This window comes from Fukomys damarensis, unplaced genomic scaffold (genome assembly GCF_012274545.1).
Source record: "Fukomys damarensis isolate Sample0158 unplaced genomic scaffold, DMR_v1.0_HiC HiC_scaffold_32, whole genome shotgun sequence".
In the NCBI taxonomy this organism is placed as follows: domain Eukaryota; kingdom Metazoa; phylum Chordata; class Mammalia; order Rodentia; family Bathyergidae; genus Fukomys; species Fukomys damarensis.
The window spans coordinates 17520179-17538695 of NW_022900944.1; the positions used below are offsets into that span (position 1 = coordinate 17520179).

The following is an 18517-nucleotide window of genomic DNA, read 5'->3' on the forward strand; positions in this document are numbered from 1 at the left end:
AGTAATGAAACAGTTTAACAGGAAATAAGTGAAAAGCACAGGGAACTCTGGTTGTGGGACTAGTCTTCAAGAGATTAACTACCAAATACAACAGCTTAGTCTGCTGTCTTAGTTGAAAGAATGGACATATTCAAACCCACACAATTCTAAGTGTCATTCTGGATTTTTTCTGGTATGAATTTGCACTGATTGTTTTTACTCTACTGCAGAGATTGAAAAGTTTAAGGTAATTTACTCTATGTTTCTGGTTTTATAATTAAGGAAACAAGGGCTAACTATCAGGAAAGCAATTTCCTGGCTCTACACTTGGGAAAGTTTAGAGTGAACTGGCTGATATTCCCAGATCACTGGTATATCCTGAAATTCCAATGCACTCTTTGAAAAGTAGGTGATCCTTGCGACCTATAAAAAGGAATGACCTCTTATCTGACAGAAATACAAATTAATATAGGCAGCTGGGAAGAGGCTTGGATCTGAGAGTTTACACCAGGAGCAGCCTAGAACCCTTCTTAGCAGTACCTTACAAAGAGTGGCTCAGCAGTACAGTGCGCTTGGGCCTCCTCAGATAGGAGAGAGAACTAGTAGATAGAGGAGAACTAGTAGGGTACCCAAAACCAAGACTCGGTGTTTGTGGAAGGTGCTCATACAGCACAGAAAAAGTGGCACACCTGACATTCTCTGAGTGACCCCAAAGCAATGGTTGCCTAATTCACAGATTTCCACTTCTCTAAAAAGCAGGTAATAATGCTGGCCCTGAGAAGTAGACTAAAAGCACCATCACTTGCATGCTAAGGATCAGATATAACTCTGTTCTAGGAGTTGCCATGTGTCAGGAAGCTGCTGTAAACTATGACTAAAAGTCATGCAACCATATGCAAAGTCAGCCATGAAGGTCTGGGGAATTTAGCTGAATGAAATGCATTAGCCCAGCTTTGGAAAAAAGAAAACAAAACAATTCACTTGTTAAATAAACACTTGATTTTATCTATTTTAAGTATATTTTAATCATGGAATATACAATAGAGTAAGAGGACTAGTGAGAAGCATATTTGGGATGTGGTGAAAGTTCACTCCTCTGAGCACCTACTCTCCTTTCACGTGTCCAGCTATGAACGCTGCCCTCCACATATGGCCCTGCAGCTGCTTGAGCGCTGTGGTCTTCCGGTCCAGAGACATCTGCCAATGCACATTGTCTACCACAGCCTGGATCATCTGCTGGAGGTCATCTACCCCGTTCCCAGATGCCGCGGGGATGGGAACAGCCCCATCCAGGTGGGCATCTTCTTCAGCCTTTAAATCAGAAAAATAGGAAGTTTGTTTCTTAAATATTTTTTAAAAGACTGATTTTCTTCAACTATTATTAGCCGAAGAATTGCTGCAAAAGATTCTCAAAAGAACAATCCCTAGCCAGGCGCAGTGGTGCATGCCTATAATCCCAGCTTTATGTGAAACTGAAGCAGGAGGATTCCAAGTTTGAAGCCAGCCTAAACAACTCCATGAGAACCTGTCTCAAAACAAAAAAAGGACCAGGTATAGTGGCGCACATCTCAGAGTAACCCCAGCACTTGCGAGGCTTAGTCAAGAGGATCACCAGGAGTTTTGAGGCTAGTCTGGGCTGCATAGTGAGTTCAAAGCCAGCCTGAACTACACAGTGAAACTCTTCTCAAAAAATAAGAGCTGGGGAAATAACAATGTGAAGCCTTGGGTTCGTGCCTCAGTCATACAAAATAAAAGAATGATCCCTAAAAATACCAAGATTATAATTAGTAAGTTTACATTATCTTTCTTAGATTGCCAAAGTTGAAATTTAAACCAAGAGGCATGCTATGTATGAGCAAGGAGAACACATAAGAACAAAAGACTTGGTTTGTTGAAAAACTTAAGATTAACAAACCAGAACTTTAATTAAATTTGATCATTTTCTCTGCACTATAACTAAAAAAGAAAACAGAACATTTCATGAATTAGTTCACAGCTGGAATTGAATAAAAAGCTAATGGAGCCTGGGATGGTAGCGCATGCCTATAATCCCAGCATCCAGGAGACTGAGGCAGAAGGATTGACCATGAGTTTGAGGCCATCATGGGCTACATAGTGAGTTCAAGGACAGCCTGGACTATGTACATAGAGAGATCCTGCCTCAAAAAACAAAAAATAAGCCAGTGAATAGGAATGGTTTATATAGCCTCGTAGGATTCCCCACATCTTGTAAAAACTCAACATTTAAAACAATGATCTTATTAAAATACGATAAAACCTCTAAAGGTTATGCATCTTTATGTAATACGGGAATATGTATGTTTCAACAAGGGTTGAGAGATGAGGCTATTTCAGGTTAATGCTGAATTAAGCAAAAAATTCAAAATCTGAATCTTCATGAATTCCAAGAATGTGACTATATTCTCAACTCCTGACATTACATACAAGATTTACAAAGTACAGCCACAGAAATGAAAGAAAAAAGAGAAAAGATTTAGAGGGTATTCTATGACACCCAATGTGAGGAAAGTGACTGCCAGCGAATTAGAGGTGTGCACCATGTAAGATCTTTGTCACTGCAGCAACTCTGATAAGAAAATCAACAGAACAGGAACTCTATAGCACCCAACAGGGAAGAAGACAGAAGAGGAACTTGGGGATAGAAGGGTAGCTGAGCGAAGCACATGAGACCAAGGCAGGCTGCAGGCTGGGCCAGGTGTGAGCTGGGTGAGAGGACTGGAAGGGTGCAGGTGTGAGGAGCACTGTGAAGGGAACGGTGAGGGTCCTACCATGAGGCAAGAGGCTAGAGAGAGAGACAGTGCTGCTGCTCAGTGATATTAAGGGAACCTGTTAAGACTGCACAAACCTTTCCCAATACACCCAGAAAGGGCGTAGTTTGACAACTATGTCATATTTTTGTGCAGTGTAAACAGCTCTTGACAATTCTATAGACCACAATATAAACATAAACAATTCATTCACATACATACTGTGGATTTTTAACTCCAACTGCCACCCTCTATGAATCTAGGGCACTGATTTTACCCTATGCTCAGTGCATGCTCTAAACCTCCAGCCACTCTAGGACACAGGAGAACAGAGGGCAAAGGTCCCACCTGCTTCCTCAGAAGGCTGACATCCTGCCGGCACTCCTCCTCCTCCCAATGTGTCTGCAGATACTCCTGCACATTTTCTTTGATGTAAGGGAATAAAATGTCCTGGACAATAGAGTAAAAAAGGAAGAGTTAGTTTTTATTCACTGTATAAGATCCAGTTCTAAAACCTCACTGTAGCTAACTATGATAAATACATTAGTGGAACTCTTAAGTGAAAATTGTGCTATGATTATGTGAATGAGACAGACACCAAGAAACAATGAATGAGGCCAGCAAACAACTCACCACAGGCAAATCTGATGAGCCACCCATTTCTGTAATGAAGTTTTACTGGAACACAGCCACACTCATTTATTTACATAGTGTTTCCAGCTATTTTGGGGGTCACAAGAGCAGAGCTGAAGATTTGAACTGAGACTATAGTGCCCACAAAGCCTAAATAAAATATTTACTACCTTGGCCTTTTCAGAAAGTCTACCAATTCCTGAACCACACTGCTAGACCACATATCCCTGAGGGCACAAATTGTGTGTGTCTTGCTTCCAGCAGCACCCCTGATACACGGCCCAGTATATAATTCAAGTGTCTGGTGAATGTAGGGTGTCCATGCATAACAGATGGTTTAGAAAACCCAGAATCTGATCACCATAACCCTTTCCTGGTAATCAGAATACTTAGAAAATAATCCTAAAAGAAAGTGATATGCAAAATAATTCACTAATAAGCAACCTGCCAGTAATCCATGTAGTGGGAACATGATTTCCCTTTGATTGAAATTTAATTTATTGGGTGCTAAGGATTGAACCCAGGGCTCTCACAAACTTATCATTAAGACACACCCTCAGCCTTTCCTTGGTTAAAATATTTACTTTTACTTGTATTTGGAGTATGAATATCTTTTAAAATCAAATTGTGGTACATTAAACATTTTTTTTTTTTTTGGTATCCATGATGTGCAAAGATATATGAATCCTTGAGAAGGACATGGAAAAGTGAATTGAATACATAAATAAATTGCAATCCCTGTCTCAAAACAGCTAGGAAGCTAGTCAGGGGGAATGGCAGGTGAAAACATTATACTGTAGAATGTATGCAAATCTAAGGTGTAGTGGCCTGGCGATACTCTTAGGAATAACCAGTCTTAAAAAAAGAATACATACACACATGCTGTGTGTGTGTGTGCTGTGTAGAGAAGGCTTCATATTTTATGAGAAACTCTGTAACTGAATCCAAGAAGTCTTCTTAAATTCATGTACTCCTTTATTTAAATATTTGAAGGCCCTATGATAAGAACTGGATATAACCATGAGCAAAGTACCACCCATGAGCCCTAATACAAAGGAGCCAAGTATAAGCACATATTAAAAAAGCTACTGTTATAAATGCTACAAATGAAAAGTATGTTGTAATTATTGGATCTGAAAAAAGGAAAATCTGAACTGATAAGGAGGAAGGTTAGGGAAAGCTTTGCTAGGGAAGCGACAACAGAACTGAGATCTAAAGCAATGGTTCTCAAAGTGTGGCCCAGGGCCTTTGAGAGACCCTGAGACCCTTCAGGGAAGGCACTAGGTGAAAATGGTTATTTTGCCTTTCTCACCTTTCTCCTTTTCATTCTTTCAGGAGAGCACAGTGGGGTTCCTGGGAGCAACAGAATGGGTGCTGCGACCGAAGACCAGATGGCAGAAAGGAAAACCTGGCTGACTTCAACAGCACACATTTGGAGGTGCAAAAACGGACACTGCCATTCTTCTAACATGTTTCCAAATCAAAAAACAATCTCCTTATAAAAATATATTTAGTTATACTATCAAAAGTAATGGGGTTGTGTGTTGCTGTTTAAAATGAATAAACATTTTTCTACTTCTCAGTTTGAATTTCTAATATTGATATTCTAATATTGATAGAACTTACATAAATAAGTCTTTCAGCTCCTCAAAAAAATTTTAAGAGTATAAAGGAATCCTGAGGGCTGGGGATTTAGCTCAGTGTGGTTCTGGCACCTGCCTCACAAGCTCAAGGACCGGAGTTTGATCCCCGGTACCTAAATAAATAAATAAATAAATAGGAATCCTGAGAACAAAACATATAAGAATTACCAAAGGGGAACAGGAGTAGCCCAGAGAAGACTAGAGGAAAGACCACCACATAGTACAATGTCAGTAAGAGGCTTCTGGTGAGTTGGTGGCACCCCTGTAATCCTAGCACTCAGGAGGCTGAGGCAGGAGGAGTTTGAGACCAGCCTGAGTGAGCTACATAGTGAATTCAAGGCCAGCCTGAACTATACAGCAAGACTTTGACTCAAAGAAACAAAAACAAAAAGAGGCTTGTAGGTAGGATCTCTGACCTACTGAGTATATAAAGCAGTGGCTGACAAATGTTCTCATACCACCTTTAGGTGGGCAAAAGCCCCTGAAATAAGCAATCCTATTCCCTGCAAAGCAGGCTGAGTGTGAGGTAAGTGGAATAACTGCTCCAGTTCATGAGGCACCATCGTGTGCTATCACAGTCCACACCATACCCCGATGGGAATTTAGCTCTGTTGGCAGTGCAGTGCCTGCCTCGCAAGTGGGAGGTCCTGAATTCTATCAAAGGTAAAGCAAAAAGTAAACAAATAAACAAACAAAACCCTACAGACCCACCCTTTGGCCCAATTTATAGAGGGCAGGAACACTTCCTACCTCCTCTTTTCCTCTCTGGCCACCTCCTTGTTACACACTTCTGCACAATTACATTTTCTTTAATACAAAGGCATAAACAAAGGCAGAGAGAGAGAAAGGGAGAAAGAGAGAAAGGGGCTGGCAGAAAACTTCATTTCTGGCTAACAGGCCTAAGGAATGATATGGTTAGGATGCAGTTAATGGATGGATGTTGGGCTGGGGATTTAGCTCAGAGGCGCCTCACCTACCTTATAAGCACAAGGTCCTGAGTTTGATCCCCAGTACCACCAAAAAAAAAAAAAAGATGGGCGTCAACAAAACATCTTTCACTGTATGTGTGACCAAAACAATCAGAAGTCAGGCTATACAGTAAGGTTTCATTTTTCTTAGGGGATCTAGGAATTGAACCCAGGGCCTCACATATGGCAGGCAAGCACTCTACCACTAAGCTACTACACCTTTTGCCCCTAGAACTTTTTAATATTTCAGAAAACCCAAGTCTAAGTTCAACTCCCAAAGAAAAGCACACAAGAAAGTACAGCAACTGTGACTTTTTATAACCAGCATTACTGAAGTATTTACATGCCTGTTATTCAAATTTCACCTGCCCCAATAAAAATAAAGAAGTTTTTCATCTGCTTGTTCTTATGTGGCATCTCAGGAAAACTCAAAAGCACATAAACAGCATAATAAGGCCAAGTTTTCAGCACAGGTGGCAGAGAACCCTTGGGAAAGCTCAATGAAAGCAATTCTTCGTCCAAAATAAAGAATTCGAAGAACTAAACTTGACAGTTTTCTTTTTCTGCAAGATCCCTACTGCCCTACCAATACTCACTCTTACTTTCTTGTTTCCCATTACCCCCCTTCTCATTTCTCCTGTCCTCATATTAAGCACCCCTCCCCAGCACTGGCAGGGACTCTGGTCCCACTACAAACTGTGTACACTGAGGGTGAGTAGTCGTAGCACACTAAACACACACACACAGCGGCCATTTCTCTCCCAAGCACATTCTAAATGGAAACCAATAACCAACAAACAAAACAATCTAAATCTTTAGCATCTGGGGAATGAACAAACTGGAATTATTTACAAACTCTCATGTATAAAAAATATCCTAATACAAAACAGGATTACTAGCGGGGCATGGTGGCACATGCCTATAATCCCAGCACTTGGAGACTTGAAGCAGGACTGCTGTGAGTTCAAGAACAGCCTGAACTACATCGCCAGACAGTCTCAACAAACAAAAGCCAGGAGGATTCCCTGGGATCCCAGTTTTATTTAAGATATGAAACACACATGATATTAATAACTAGCTTGGTAGTAGATATACGGACATCATTACATTAACTTTTATTCTTTTTTTTCCTCGGGTTTTTATTTTTTATTTTTTGAGACAGGGACTCACTATGTTGTTCAAGCTGGACTTGAACTTACCATGTAGTCCAGTCTGGGCTGCAACTCATAGTGATCCTCCTGCCTCAGCCTCCCAAATGCTGGGATTACAGATTTCTGCAACCGTGCCTAGCTTAACTTTTATTCCTCCCTATTTGAAGTATTTCACAATAAAAACAAACAGGCTACCAGGCATGGTGGTACACTACAGATCCAACCACTCAGGAAACTGAGGCAGGACGATCACTTGAGCCAAGGAATTCAAGAACAGCCTGGGCAACACAACAAGACTCCATCTCACAACAGAACAAGCTCCAAAACTTGGATCTGGTCACGCTTCTCCCTCCAGTGTCCTGCTAAAGCATTATCCCAAGATACTACCTGGGAAACCTCCTATGGGGAACAGCGCTGGGGAAGTCAGGGCCTCCCAGCAACTAAAGAGCTGAAGTGTTCCAAAGTGATCAAAACCAATGCAGTGTTCCACAAGGCCTATTTTCATTTCAGCTTTACTGGTGCAACTCTAAATTAATGTAGGGAGACCCTGCAGGTGCAGTGCGTCCAGGTCCACAACCTCTGCTAGAAAGACAAGGAGAGGCCAGGCAGCTCTGGGGCTGCTCATGAGATCAGCCTCATTAGGGTCCATTTTCTGCCTGGGCTGTACAGAAACCACAGTGGCAGCATAAGGAAAAGCTGCTGCAGGGATGATTCAGGGATGGCACCTCTGGTAATGGAGCAAACCATGGCCACTCTGCTCGGAGAAGTCACAGCAGCAACATGAAGAAGGGTTCAAACAATTCTCAACTTTTGGGGGACCTCTAGAAGTTGGAGACCACTTCAGAGTCCTCCATTGTCTAACCTGCCCATTCCCCTCACCAATACAACTCCCCTCTTCACTGAGTAGACACACAAAGCTAGAATCTAGTATAACCCCTCAACAGCTAGAAATTGGCATTACCTGGGGTGAATATGTTAAGACTGTTCGATTTTTGTGCAAAAGTGTTACACAGTACAATGAACAAAATTGTGAAGCTTTTACCCATTCTTTGGACACACATACTGAGCAACTATATAAGGTAAATAAAATGCCTTTATGTTGCTTATAAGAGCCAGTAATTACACATTTGCCTGGCCTGTGCTATATAACACAACACATGCTTTTTGACACATGATTTTTAAAGCTGGCGCGAGGGCTGGGGTTGTGGCTCAGTGGCAGAGTGCTCACCTAGCATGCAGAAGGCCCTGTGGTGCAAAAAGAAAAAAAATGCCACCCAGTGAAAATCATAGACTTAACCTAGCACTCATGAGGCTGAGAAAAGACAATTGCCGCAAGTACGAGGCCATCCTGGGCTACACAGTAAATTCCAGGTCAGCTTGAACTACATGGAAAGACCCTGTCTCCAACAAAAATAATAATACCAGAAATAATTGTGATAACTTTTAACATGTAATACTCCAAATACTATTGCAGAAATTTTTTAAATGCTGCAATTAAACTAGGATTCTACAAATAAATCTGTGCATATTGTTAGTGCACCAGGCACCTCAGAGGTTGTTATGGTTTAGAAGTACATAAAACAGAAAACTAAGTGCATCAGCTTTGCAGGGATTCAAGATGAAACTCAGTAAGCCCTTGAAGGGCTTTGTTGCTCTTGCAACAATGGTGGCTCATAAAACAACTCCACCTAGGACCACGCAATTCCTGAAGGAGTAATTAATGAAGCTGCCTCATAAAAATGTGGACATGCTCAATGGTCAAGTGGTTGTTTTAATGAGAAAGGCATAGAATCAATAAAGATAAAATTACTGTAATAAAAAATTACTATGATATTTACTTGTTTCCTTTGAAGAAAATCAGTAATAAAAGATTCTCCTAAGAGTAATTCTTAGAGTATGGCTATTTAAGCGATTTTAAAAGCCTTCCAAGGGGGCCAGGGATATCACTCAGTGGCGCCATACCTGCTTCACAAGTGCAAGGTCCTGAGTTCGATCCCTGAAACAAACAAACAAAAAAAACAGAAAGAAAAGCCTTCCAAGGGAACTACTCAGAAGAAATGACTTACAGTATTTAAGAACTTAAATATGGGGCCAGGGATTTAGTTCAGTGGTTCCGCTGCCTGCCTTACAAGCACAAGATTCCAAGTTTGATCTCCGGTACCAAAAAAAAAAAAAGTTAAGAACTTAAAAATGTTTCAGCCTGAAAATAAATTAACATAAAGACAGTAATTTCATTTTGATAGAATTTCACTGCTCTCAGAGAATAAAAAAGGAAAATTAAATGGCATGGTTCTTAATTAACATTCTCCCTGGATGTGGTGGCACATGCCTGTGATCTCAGCTACTCAGGAGGCTGAGGCAGGAGAAGCACAAGTTCAAGGCCAGCCTGGGCAACTTGGTGAAAGTGTCTCAAAAGAAAAAAAAAAAAAAAAAAAAATCAATCAATTTCATTCTCTAAGAAATAAAACAAAATCCTACTTTGGGAAATGCAGAGCTTGAAATGTTTACAAAGATTCTCTCATGGTTATGATGTTTTAAAAAAATTTTCTTGCTAACCAATTTTCTACAATAAAAATATATACTCTCAATACAGCAAAACTTTGGCAAAATATTTTTAAAAATCAAAATGTGTTGAGTATTTTAAATAAAGCCACCCCTCTACAAGAGCAAATTAGTGGTTATTTATCCTGAGAATAAAATTAGGGAAAACTAAATGCCACAGACAAGTATAGTGAGTTGGGAGGCTGAGGCAGGAGGATCACAAGTTCCAAGCCAACCTGGGATACACAGTGAGATTGTCTCGAAACATCAAAATAAATGGAGTAGTGAGTTATGTGGGTATGGCTACAGAAAAACTTAAATCTCAACTAGAGTGGCAAGGCAGTAAAATTAAGGAAGAAAACCCTGTCAGCACACGAGTGATCAGCTATGCTGGGATGAGTGTGAAGAAAGGTCACACTTGTGCTAACTGTATTTGTGTACTGGGTCCAAGTCACTCTCTCAGGTGACCTTACCACCTAGTGTTTCTCTGGGATACAGGAGAGCCTTCCCACATGTGGTGTTTCAGCTCAATTGTCCCCAACCTGTCTTGGGAGCCATCTAAGGGATTAGTAAAGCACACTTCTTAGTGGGTATGAGAGGGTCATGGTTGCATGGCCTTGAGAACTACATTCCGTCCCTCACCCCTTCCTTCCTGGCACTGGTCCCTGCTCTGTTTCCAGGCCACAATGAACTGAGTATCTTGCTTCTGCCCTACGCTTCTGCCCTGATGCTGCTTCTTTGGAGCTGTGGAGTGAATCCCCCAAAACTGTGAGTTAAATTAAAGCTCTCCTTTCTAAGTTAGGGGTGTTTGGTTGTGTTCCAGCGAGATGAAAACTGGCTAATAAGCCATGTATTTTTCCTAGAGAGGTTCAGAGTTAGAGATCTGTGGCAATTAACATCAGGGGGATAGATAGTTACTTTCATGAACTGATTAATGTTCAAGCAGTCTTCAGAGCCAATCCAACCTTTCATTCCCTGAAGCCTTGGCTGTACTAGAGACGGGGCCTCCCCAGGAGGGTGGGCTCAGCTGTCCCTTTGGGTGACACCATCTCTCCACTGTGCCAACTCACACCGTTAAATTGGAAAGCCGCACATACTTGGATCCACTGCAAACTATTAAGGAGTAGGAGATTTAAGGGAAGCCAGGTTCCTTGGCAGAATTACATAAATATTACACTTTCTTCTTTAGAGCCAGCTCATTATAAATCAAGGAGCTGAGAAGTTACCAAAACAAAGGTAGGAAAGTAAATTTGTCTGCTGACCACCAGGGAAAGAGATAATTGTTAATAGTAAAACTCCGTAGAGGGACCAGGGATTTAGCTCACCGGTTCCAGTGCCTGCCTCACAAGAGCAAGAACCCAAGCTCAATCCCTGGTACTAAAAAAAAAGTTTCATAATATTAAAGTTTTACTAGACCAAACATTATTTTGTTCAAAGAGTATATTTACTAAAATGTAAGAGCTACATATCTAAGACAAAAATAAAATGTCTTGAATGACAGACTATCTTAACAAAGGATGGAAATATCCATACTACAACTTCATACATAAGTTTCATGCAATTTTTATTTTTAATTAATAAATTTTATTTTATCCCATACCTCCCCTCAGTCCCCCTGCCCTATGTACAAAAGCTTTGTTTCGATTTTTTCCTTCTATTTTCACTTTTCTTGAAAATTTTTAAAGAAATCTGCCCCCTACCAAAACAATACTTAGGTTTTCATGTATCTGTGAATTATAATGTTTGCTTTCCCGTTTCAAAAACAGTAATTCAGGCTGGGGGTGTAGATCAGTTGTAAAGTGCATGTTAGCATGCCCATGGCCCTAATTCCCACCCTGCGCGCATGCAAACACACACACACACACACACACACACACAAACACATATGGAAGAAAATGGTAATTCACAGTAGGACACTATCTGAGCCTCAATTTACTTATTCATAATATTCCCTTTGCAGAGAGGGTATAAAAATGAGATCTACATCCTTTATAAACATCTTTGGCTCCTTCAGATCTATTAGATCTGCAGTCATTCGACCACTGCCCCTGCAGTGTTGCCAGCTGCACCTAAAAACCAGAAGCCTGTAGACACGGTCGAGGCAAGCAGGAAGCAACCCTGCCATCCATTCTTCCAGGCACTGTACTTGGACAAAAGCGGTCAAGGCTAGCCAGTTCTACCTCTGTGATTTTTATTGTTTATCTCTTAAAATGGCTTTCCAAGCTTTGAACATTTTTAACAATGGCAATTTACCACTTCTTGGAATGTCCACACCATCCGCCAGATATTTTCAGTAGTGGCATTAGAACTGCCCTTAAACATCTTTCCCAAAGACCATACTGAAACTACCAAGAAATTTCAGTATTCTGGCTGCTCCATGGGACCCTAAGGGCTCAGAAATTTAACTCCACTGTCCCAACTTTTTTGGGGTAAGCAGGATAGGACCTTTACACTGCAAGACCCTTTTGAAAACTGAAACTTCTAACAATGTTAGATTTCATCACCTGCATTCAAAATGAGTAAATGTGGTGCTGATAAGACAGTAAGTGTCTTCTACATCCCATTAAGGAAGTTAAACTGTAATTAAAGAAAGATAAACTATAATCTAATTAAATGCAATGAATCAGTGTACAGGGAAGGTTATCATTACAAGGGGTTAGTAAATGAAATAGGGGTTTAAAAAAAAGCTCAAAAAAGACAATATCTCTATCTCCAAAGTTCCAGAGAGAGAACCTGGCTGTCCAGAGTCCTGGTCTCTCACAGTGGAGAGGAAGGGAAGGGATTCACCTTCATCTCCTTGAATCTGCAAGGGATCTCTTTTTAGCAGATAAAGAAACTGGTTTCAGTGAGAATTTACTGCTGGTACAAAGTAAATACATGCTCAAATCCCCTATCTATGAAATCCCAACACCGAGGTGAGACCATCAAGGACAACCTCATTAACACTGATTTCCTGGATTTTGATTCCATATTCCCTTTGGAAATTCTGTTACAGCTTTATTTCCCCAAGAAATTCTGTACCTAAAAAATGAGATTTTTGGGCCAGGGATTTAGCTCAGTGGTTTTGCCACCTGTCTCGCAAGTGCAAGGACCCAAGTTCGATCCCCAGTACCAAACAAAAAGAGATTTTTTTTTTGGTTCAACTGAGTTCACAGAACAGTTCCAATACTGTAACAGTAACTTCAGTAGATTTTCCCTCAGTCTCGTGCAAGACTTTGCCAAGTATCTTACATTCAAAACTAGTACCTTTATCTCTAAAACTCCAGACCTACATACCTCTTACTAGCCTCCATATCACCACAATCTTTTTCCTATCAAATCTGAATCTTGAAAAATAAAATTGTGGGCCAGGGATTTAGCTCATTGGCACCACACCTGCCTCAAAAGTACAAGGTCCTAAATTCAATCCCCAATGCCAGGAAAAAACAAAACAAAACTGTGTATCATACTGAACACCATAAATGATAAATTTCAACAACAAATTAGAGCCACTGTAAATCCTATGTATCTGTAGATCAGAACCAAGATGGTAATCCAACTCCTCCTTGGAAATGCCATAGTCAGTTCCCCTTGTTCCTAGATTCCAGATTAGTACAGACTCTGATTTACTTAGGACTTCAAAAACCAATACTCGCCACTCACCAGGCATGGTGGCACACGCCTATAATCCCAGCACTTGGGAGGCTGAGGCAGGAGGATTGCTATGAGTTCGAGACCAATCCCGGCTACAAAGTGAATTCCAGGTCAGTCTCAACTACATAGTGAGACCCTGTCTCAAAAAAAAAAAAAAAAAAAAAAATTCTCATGGCACGTACAAAGTCATTTTTGGACATAGGCCTAGTGGGGAAAATTTTTAATCAGAAGTTGGGCACATTTCCAGCTGAGGTTGAAGAAGCAATTCCCATTTAAGCTCCCCTAATGTAACTAAGTGTCCTTTCCAAGATCTACTCAGTGTCATGTTTTCATAGGTAGATTTTACTGTTAAAAATGGTTCCAAAACAAACTGAAGTGCTGTCTAGTGTCCTTCAAAGGTTGTCATGTGCCTTGCACAGAAAACACACGATAGATTTCATATATTAAGCTTTAGTATAGTAGTTGGCCGATTCAATATTAAGAGAATCTATAATATATATTAAATAAGGCAAACAGAAACACACATAAAAGAAGATTATGTGTTGATTGGTTGATGAAAATACAACCAGAGGCTTGCAGGAACTTAACCTTGTTTTTCTCCACAAGGGGCAATGATTTAGTATTCACTAACAACAGTGCTTATACCAACTTTATAGAATGCAACTATCACAACTGTTGAAACACATACTAACTCTATATGTAACAAGGTAAACTGGGTTCTTTTTTTTTTTGTTTTTGTGGTTTTTTTTTTTTTTTTTTTTTTGGTTCTGGGATTAAACTCAGGACCTTGCTATTGCAAGGCAGGCATAGTACCACTGAGCTAAATCCCCAGCCCACTCTATATGAAACATGAAAAATATTAAATGTAGAGCATTTTACCTAATAAAAGATCATTTTCTTCAAACTCTGAAATAACTGAAAAGGATAACCTTAATGGCTGTTGATGATGGTTTATACACTAAAAATATTAGAATACAAGCACAAAGAAAGTGCATATCACATCCCCAGCACAAAGACATAGTGTACATAGACCCCCAGGGCACACAAGATGATTCCATGGGGTAAGAGACCATAACACTGATTGATTAATTGATTGACTGACTGCAGTAATCACAGGGGATTAAAGTCAGGGACTTCGTACCATGCTAGATCCCCTGCCCTTTTTTATTTTGGCACAGGATCTCGCTAAGTGGTTGCAATCTTCCTGCTTCATCCTTCCAGAATGCTGGGAATACAGGTATACACCATCATGCTTACCATTTTTATACTTTTAACATCTTTAAACTACAGTTTATTTTAAAACCTACTAATAGTATAATAATGTGTATGTACTTTTTACTGGCAGTGCTGCTTTAATTCTGTTGATGTACATGACCAAAAGAATGTTGGGAGACAACACTGTAAAGGCTCAATGTCAATAGATAAAAAAAAACAATCAGAAGGACCTGTCGTGTCCTGCTCTGCAGGACAGAGTGGGCAGCTTTGAGGACACAGATGCAGTGGCAACATCTAAGAAAAGCTGAGTTCAGGTGGTATTCTGCTCTTGACCAACAGTCCTCACCCGGGACACCCTCCAGGCTCTGGTTTCTCCTATGAGTAGTTGATCATAACATTCATTATAATGATCCTAGCCAGCTACCCATTCTGCTCTAGAAAATTCTATGACTGAGAAAATAAGTTGTAACCGCCAGGTTTGGGGAAGCAGGCCTGAAATCCCAGTTATTCAGGAGGCAGAGGATTAAAGGTTCAAGGCCAGTCTGGGCCACCTAGCAAGACTCTGGCTTTAAATTAAATTAAATTAGGGCTGGGGATTTAGCTCAGTGGTTCCACCACCTGCTTCACAAATGCAAGGTCCTAAATTCGATCCCTGATACCAAAAAAATAAATTAATTAAATTAAACTGAAGGGCTGGGAGTATAGGTCAGTGGCAGAGTTTTTGGCCTAGCATGTGTGAAGGCCCTGGAGTTTGATTCCCCAGTATGGAGGGGGGAAGAAAAAAAAGGAAGAAAGAAAATAGATATAGATAGCTGGCAAGCTAAACCACTTTTTGATGTTGCCTGGAACCTCAGGGCTAAAGGTGTGACCTGATAGAGCAACAAACTAATAGAAAACACCATTTTCCAGAGAGGTTGTATGATATCTCCTAAGATATTCTGGACTATTGATGCTGTATTATATATTTACGTGGCATCATATACACATTCAACTCTAAGTGCTCAGCAAAAAGAGAGAAAGGAAACAAACAACAGTGCTAGCAATCTGCCTGCCACTGCACCCAATGAAGGTGTTTGGTTATCAGGAAGAGCTTCCTTTCTTTCCCCAAAGTCTTACAGGCTGAGTAGTACAGAATGGGGCTGATGTATGACATATTAATGACATATGACATTATTTTTTGTCACCTAATCCGAAAATAATTACTTCATTCCATACTCAAGAGAAGACTATGTTTCAACCCTCAAGGAAAAACTGGCTGCACCTGATTTCCTTAAATGAAGTCAGTCTCCAAAGAGTACTGATTTCCTATCAGCACTTTGAATGGGGCGGGGGGTAACCAGGGATCAAACTCAGGACCTTGCCTTTTCCAGGTAGGGGCAGCACCACTGAGCTAAATCCCCAGCCCAACACTTAGAAAATTCTGACCAACCCTATCTGATTTTCACTACACCTCTAACTATAGAGCCAAACACACAGGTAAGGAATGACTCGTCTATAATTGTTCTGCATCAAGGGTCCACACCTAAAAGGATCACCATGAGGTAGTATCAAGTGAAATTTGTTCTCATATACTTTTATGGTATTTCATATTGATTGCTCTCAGTTACATAAACTGTGTCATTTAACATACACAGCAGCCAAGCAAGGCAGCCTGGACAAACACTGCAGACCTATTAAAGAGGTTGAGAGCATTAATGGGAGGAGTAAGAGTTTCTAGTAAGACAATTTGGGTTCAAGTCCCAAATTTTTCACAGATTTAGTCAGTAAAATTAAGACAGTATACACACCTCCGTTTCCTTCCTTCATTCTACAGGAAGCAGAGCTACGAGCTCACATCCCTACTTGGACTAGTATCTTTCAGTTTCATGCTTAAAAGTTCAAGGATATGATCTGCTATCTTTTTAAAGTGTTCAGAAACTCAGTCCTTGAAGTTACTCTGCTAAAAGCTTCTGTTTCTGTAAATATGAAATTCCACTCTCTTGAAGACTCACAAAGTGTGTACAGGTTTTGAGAAGTCATGCAGTAAATAAACCCAGCTGAACACGTTCAGACTAGCATTTCCTAAAGGTAGGTTTAATGGAATCTTTGAGTTTAATTACCACAGATCAAACATTCTTAACATACTTTTAGAAATACTGGTTTTGATAAGTTCATGTGTAACAAACAATAAATAACAGATATTGTAGGACAGGGGCACAAGAAACTATTCTTTAAGCAAAATTCTGAATCATTCTTCAGGCAGCCGGCTTTGTACTGCATATTGTCCAGGGTCAAAACTATTTGGGTCATTAGGGCTTTTTTATTCAGATTTCAGTTAAGTTTGTCCCAAGGATTCCAACAAGTGGCTCTTAAAGGGGCAGGAGAGAAAAGTGAGAGAGGGTGTTATGTTTTTGTTACAAAACTGATTTGTATGAGATTTCCTCTTCCCCAAAAGCAGCATTCCAGAATGGCATATATCTAACGCCACACCAGCACCTCTGCTATATTACCCGTTTTCCACATGGCAGCAGGAAGTAAGTGGAGCTAGTGAGAGGCCAAGTATAAACCACAAAAATTGGAAATCCTTTTTTCTCTGAAAACCAAGAAAGCAGCTATTCTGTCACAAAAAGAAACAGAAATTTGATGCAATTATCAGCATTTGGGCAATCCTAAAACGTTCCATAGAGGTCTCTGGTGTGATTAAAAACAGAAAAATGCCCAACTAGATTTCTTCAGAATCCTTCCTAGGATGTCAGGTACTATGATTCTTCTAAAAAATGTTAGGTACTTGTTACATCCGGAGACCTAAATGTATGTATAAATTTTGTATTATAACCTACATCCAGAAAATAAATCTTCAGAGGTACTTTCTAAAAATAAAATAAAATTTAAAACAGGCTGCGCCAGGCGTGGTGGCTCAGGCCTGTAATCCCAGCACTCTGGGAGGCTGAGACAGGAGGATCGCTGTAAATTCGAGACCAGCCTTGGCTACACAGTGAGTTCGTAGGTCTGTCTCAACTACATAGTGAGACCCTATCTCAAAAAATCAAAAAATAAAACAGGCTGCTCAGTTTCCTCGACCATAGGAATCTATTCTACTGTTATCTCGACTATTTTACACAAGCATCTCTAATACTTGCATCTAAAGTGAATTCTTAAACCTCTGGAAATTGAATAACATAAAGTCTGAAGAACTGTTTATAAAAAAACTACACTAGGGCCGGGGATTTAGTTCAGTAGTTTCGCAGCCTGCCTTGCAAGCGCAAGGTCCCGAGTTTGATCCCCAGTACCAAAAAACAAAAAAGAAAGCTACATTAACATTTGGTATTTATTCTGACAAACAGTACTGAACTAAATGAGCCCGCTATGATGCAAAGCATTAAACTTGTGAATCTCTTGCACACAAGTGACGGTTACCAAGAGGGAATGCTTTGACAAAAACTTCAAGTTTTTTCTGAGGAAAGCGCACGGAGCCTACGAGTGTCTCCATAGACCCGGGCTGTGGACCACAGATCACACGAGCGCGAGGAGGAGCCTGCACCGCAGGACCGCAGGACCGAGATGCCAGGGTGGGTGCCTCCACGCTTCTCACTCTGCATTTTGAAAGCTCAGTCCCCGAGGGCCCCCACGTCTCGTCCGCCGCCTCGCCACTCCCGAGCGGGGACACCGTGCATCCCTTCTCACCGTCAGCCTCCACCCAGCAGCAGGGACGGGGGCGAAGGAACATGGTGCCGCGGAGGAGCTCGCCCGTCACCTCCCCACGTCCCCATCCCCACCGCCTCCCGGAGCCTCGGGTCTCGGATGGCTTCCCTTCACCCTTCCGCCCCTCACCTTCACGAAAGCAATCGGGGTTGTGGTACCTTCAATATCCAACAGGATCACGGTGACCTCCGCAGGCACCGAGAGCCCGACCATCTCCTCAGACGGAGAGCTCCTAGCTGCCCTCCCGGAGACACAAGGCCACCCCCGGGCGGCCGTGACCACGTGGGCGGGGCGGGGCGGGGCCG

The 18517-nt window shown here is 41.1% G+C and overlaps 1 protein-coding gene across 1 annotated transcript in view; it reads right to left on the reverse strand.

The window, feature by feature from the left end:
* Enoph1 (enolase-phosphatase 1) overlaps positions 1-18503 on the reverse strand; it is a 31448-nt gene extending 12945 nt beyond the window's left edge. Inside the window, exons 1-3 of the mRNA XM_010628794.2 lie at positions 18342-18503; positions 3096-3197; positions 1088-1290 (exon numbers count right to left, since the gene is read on the reverse strand). Coding sequence (XP_010627096.1) covers positions 1088-1290; positions 3096-3197; positions 18342-18425 — 389 coding nt within the window. The 5' untranslated portion in view covers positions 18426-18503. The remainder of the gene's footprint in view (positions 1-1087; positions 1291-3095; positions 3198-18341) is intronic.
* Positions 18504-18517: the final 14 nt, after the last annotated feature.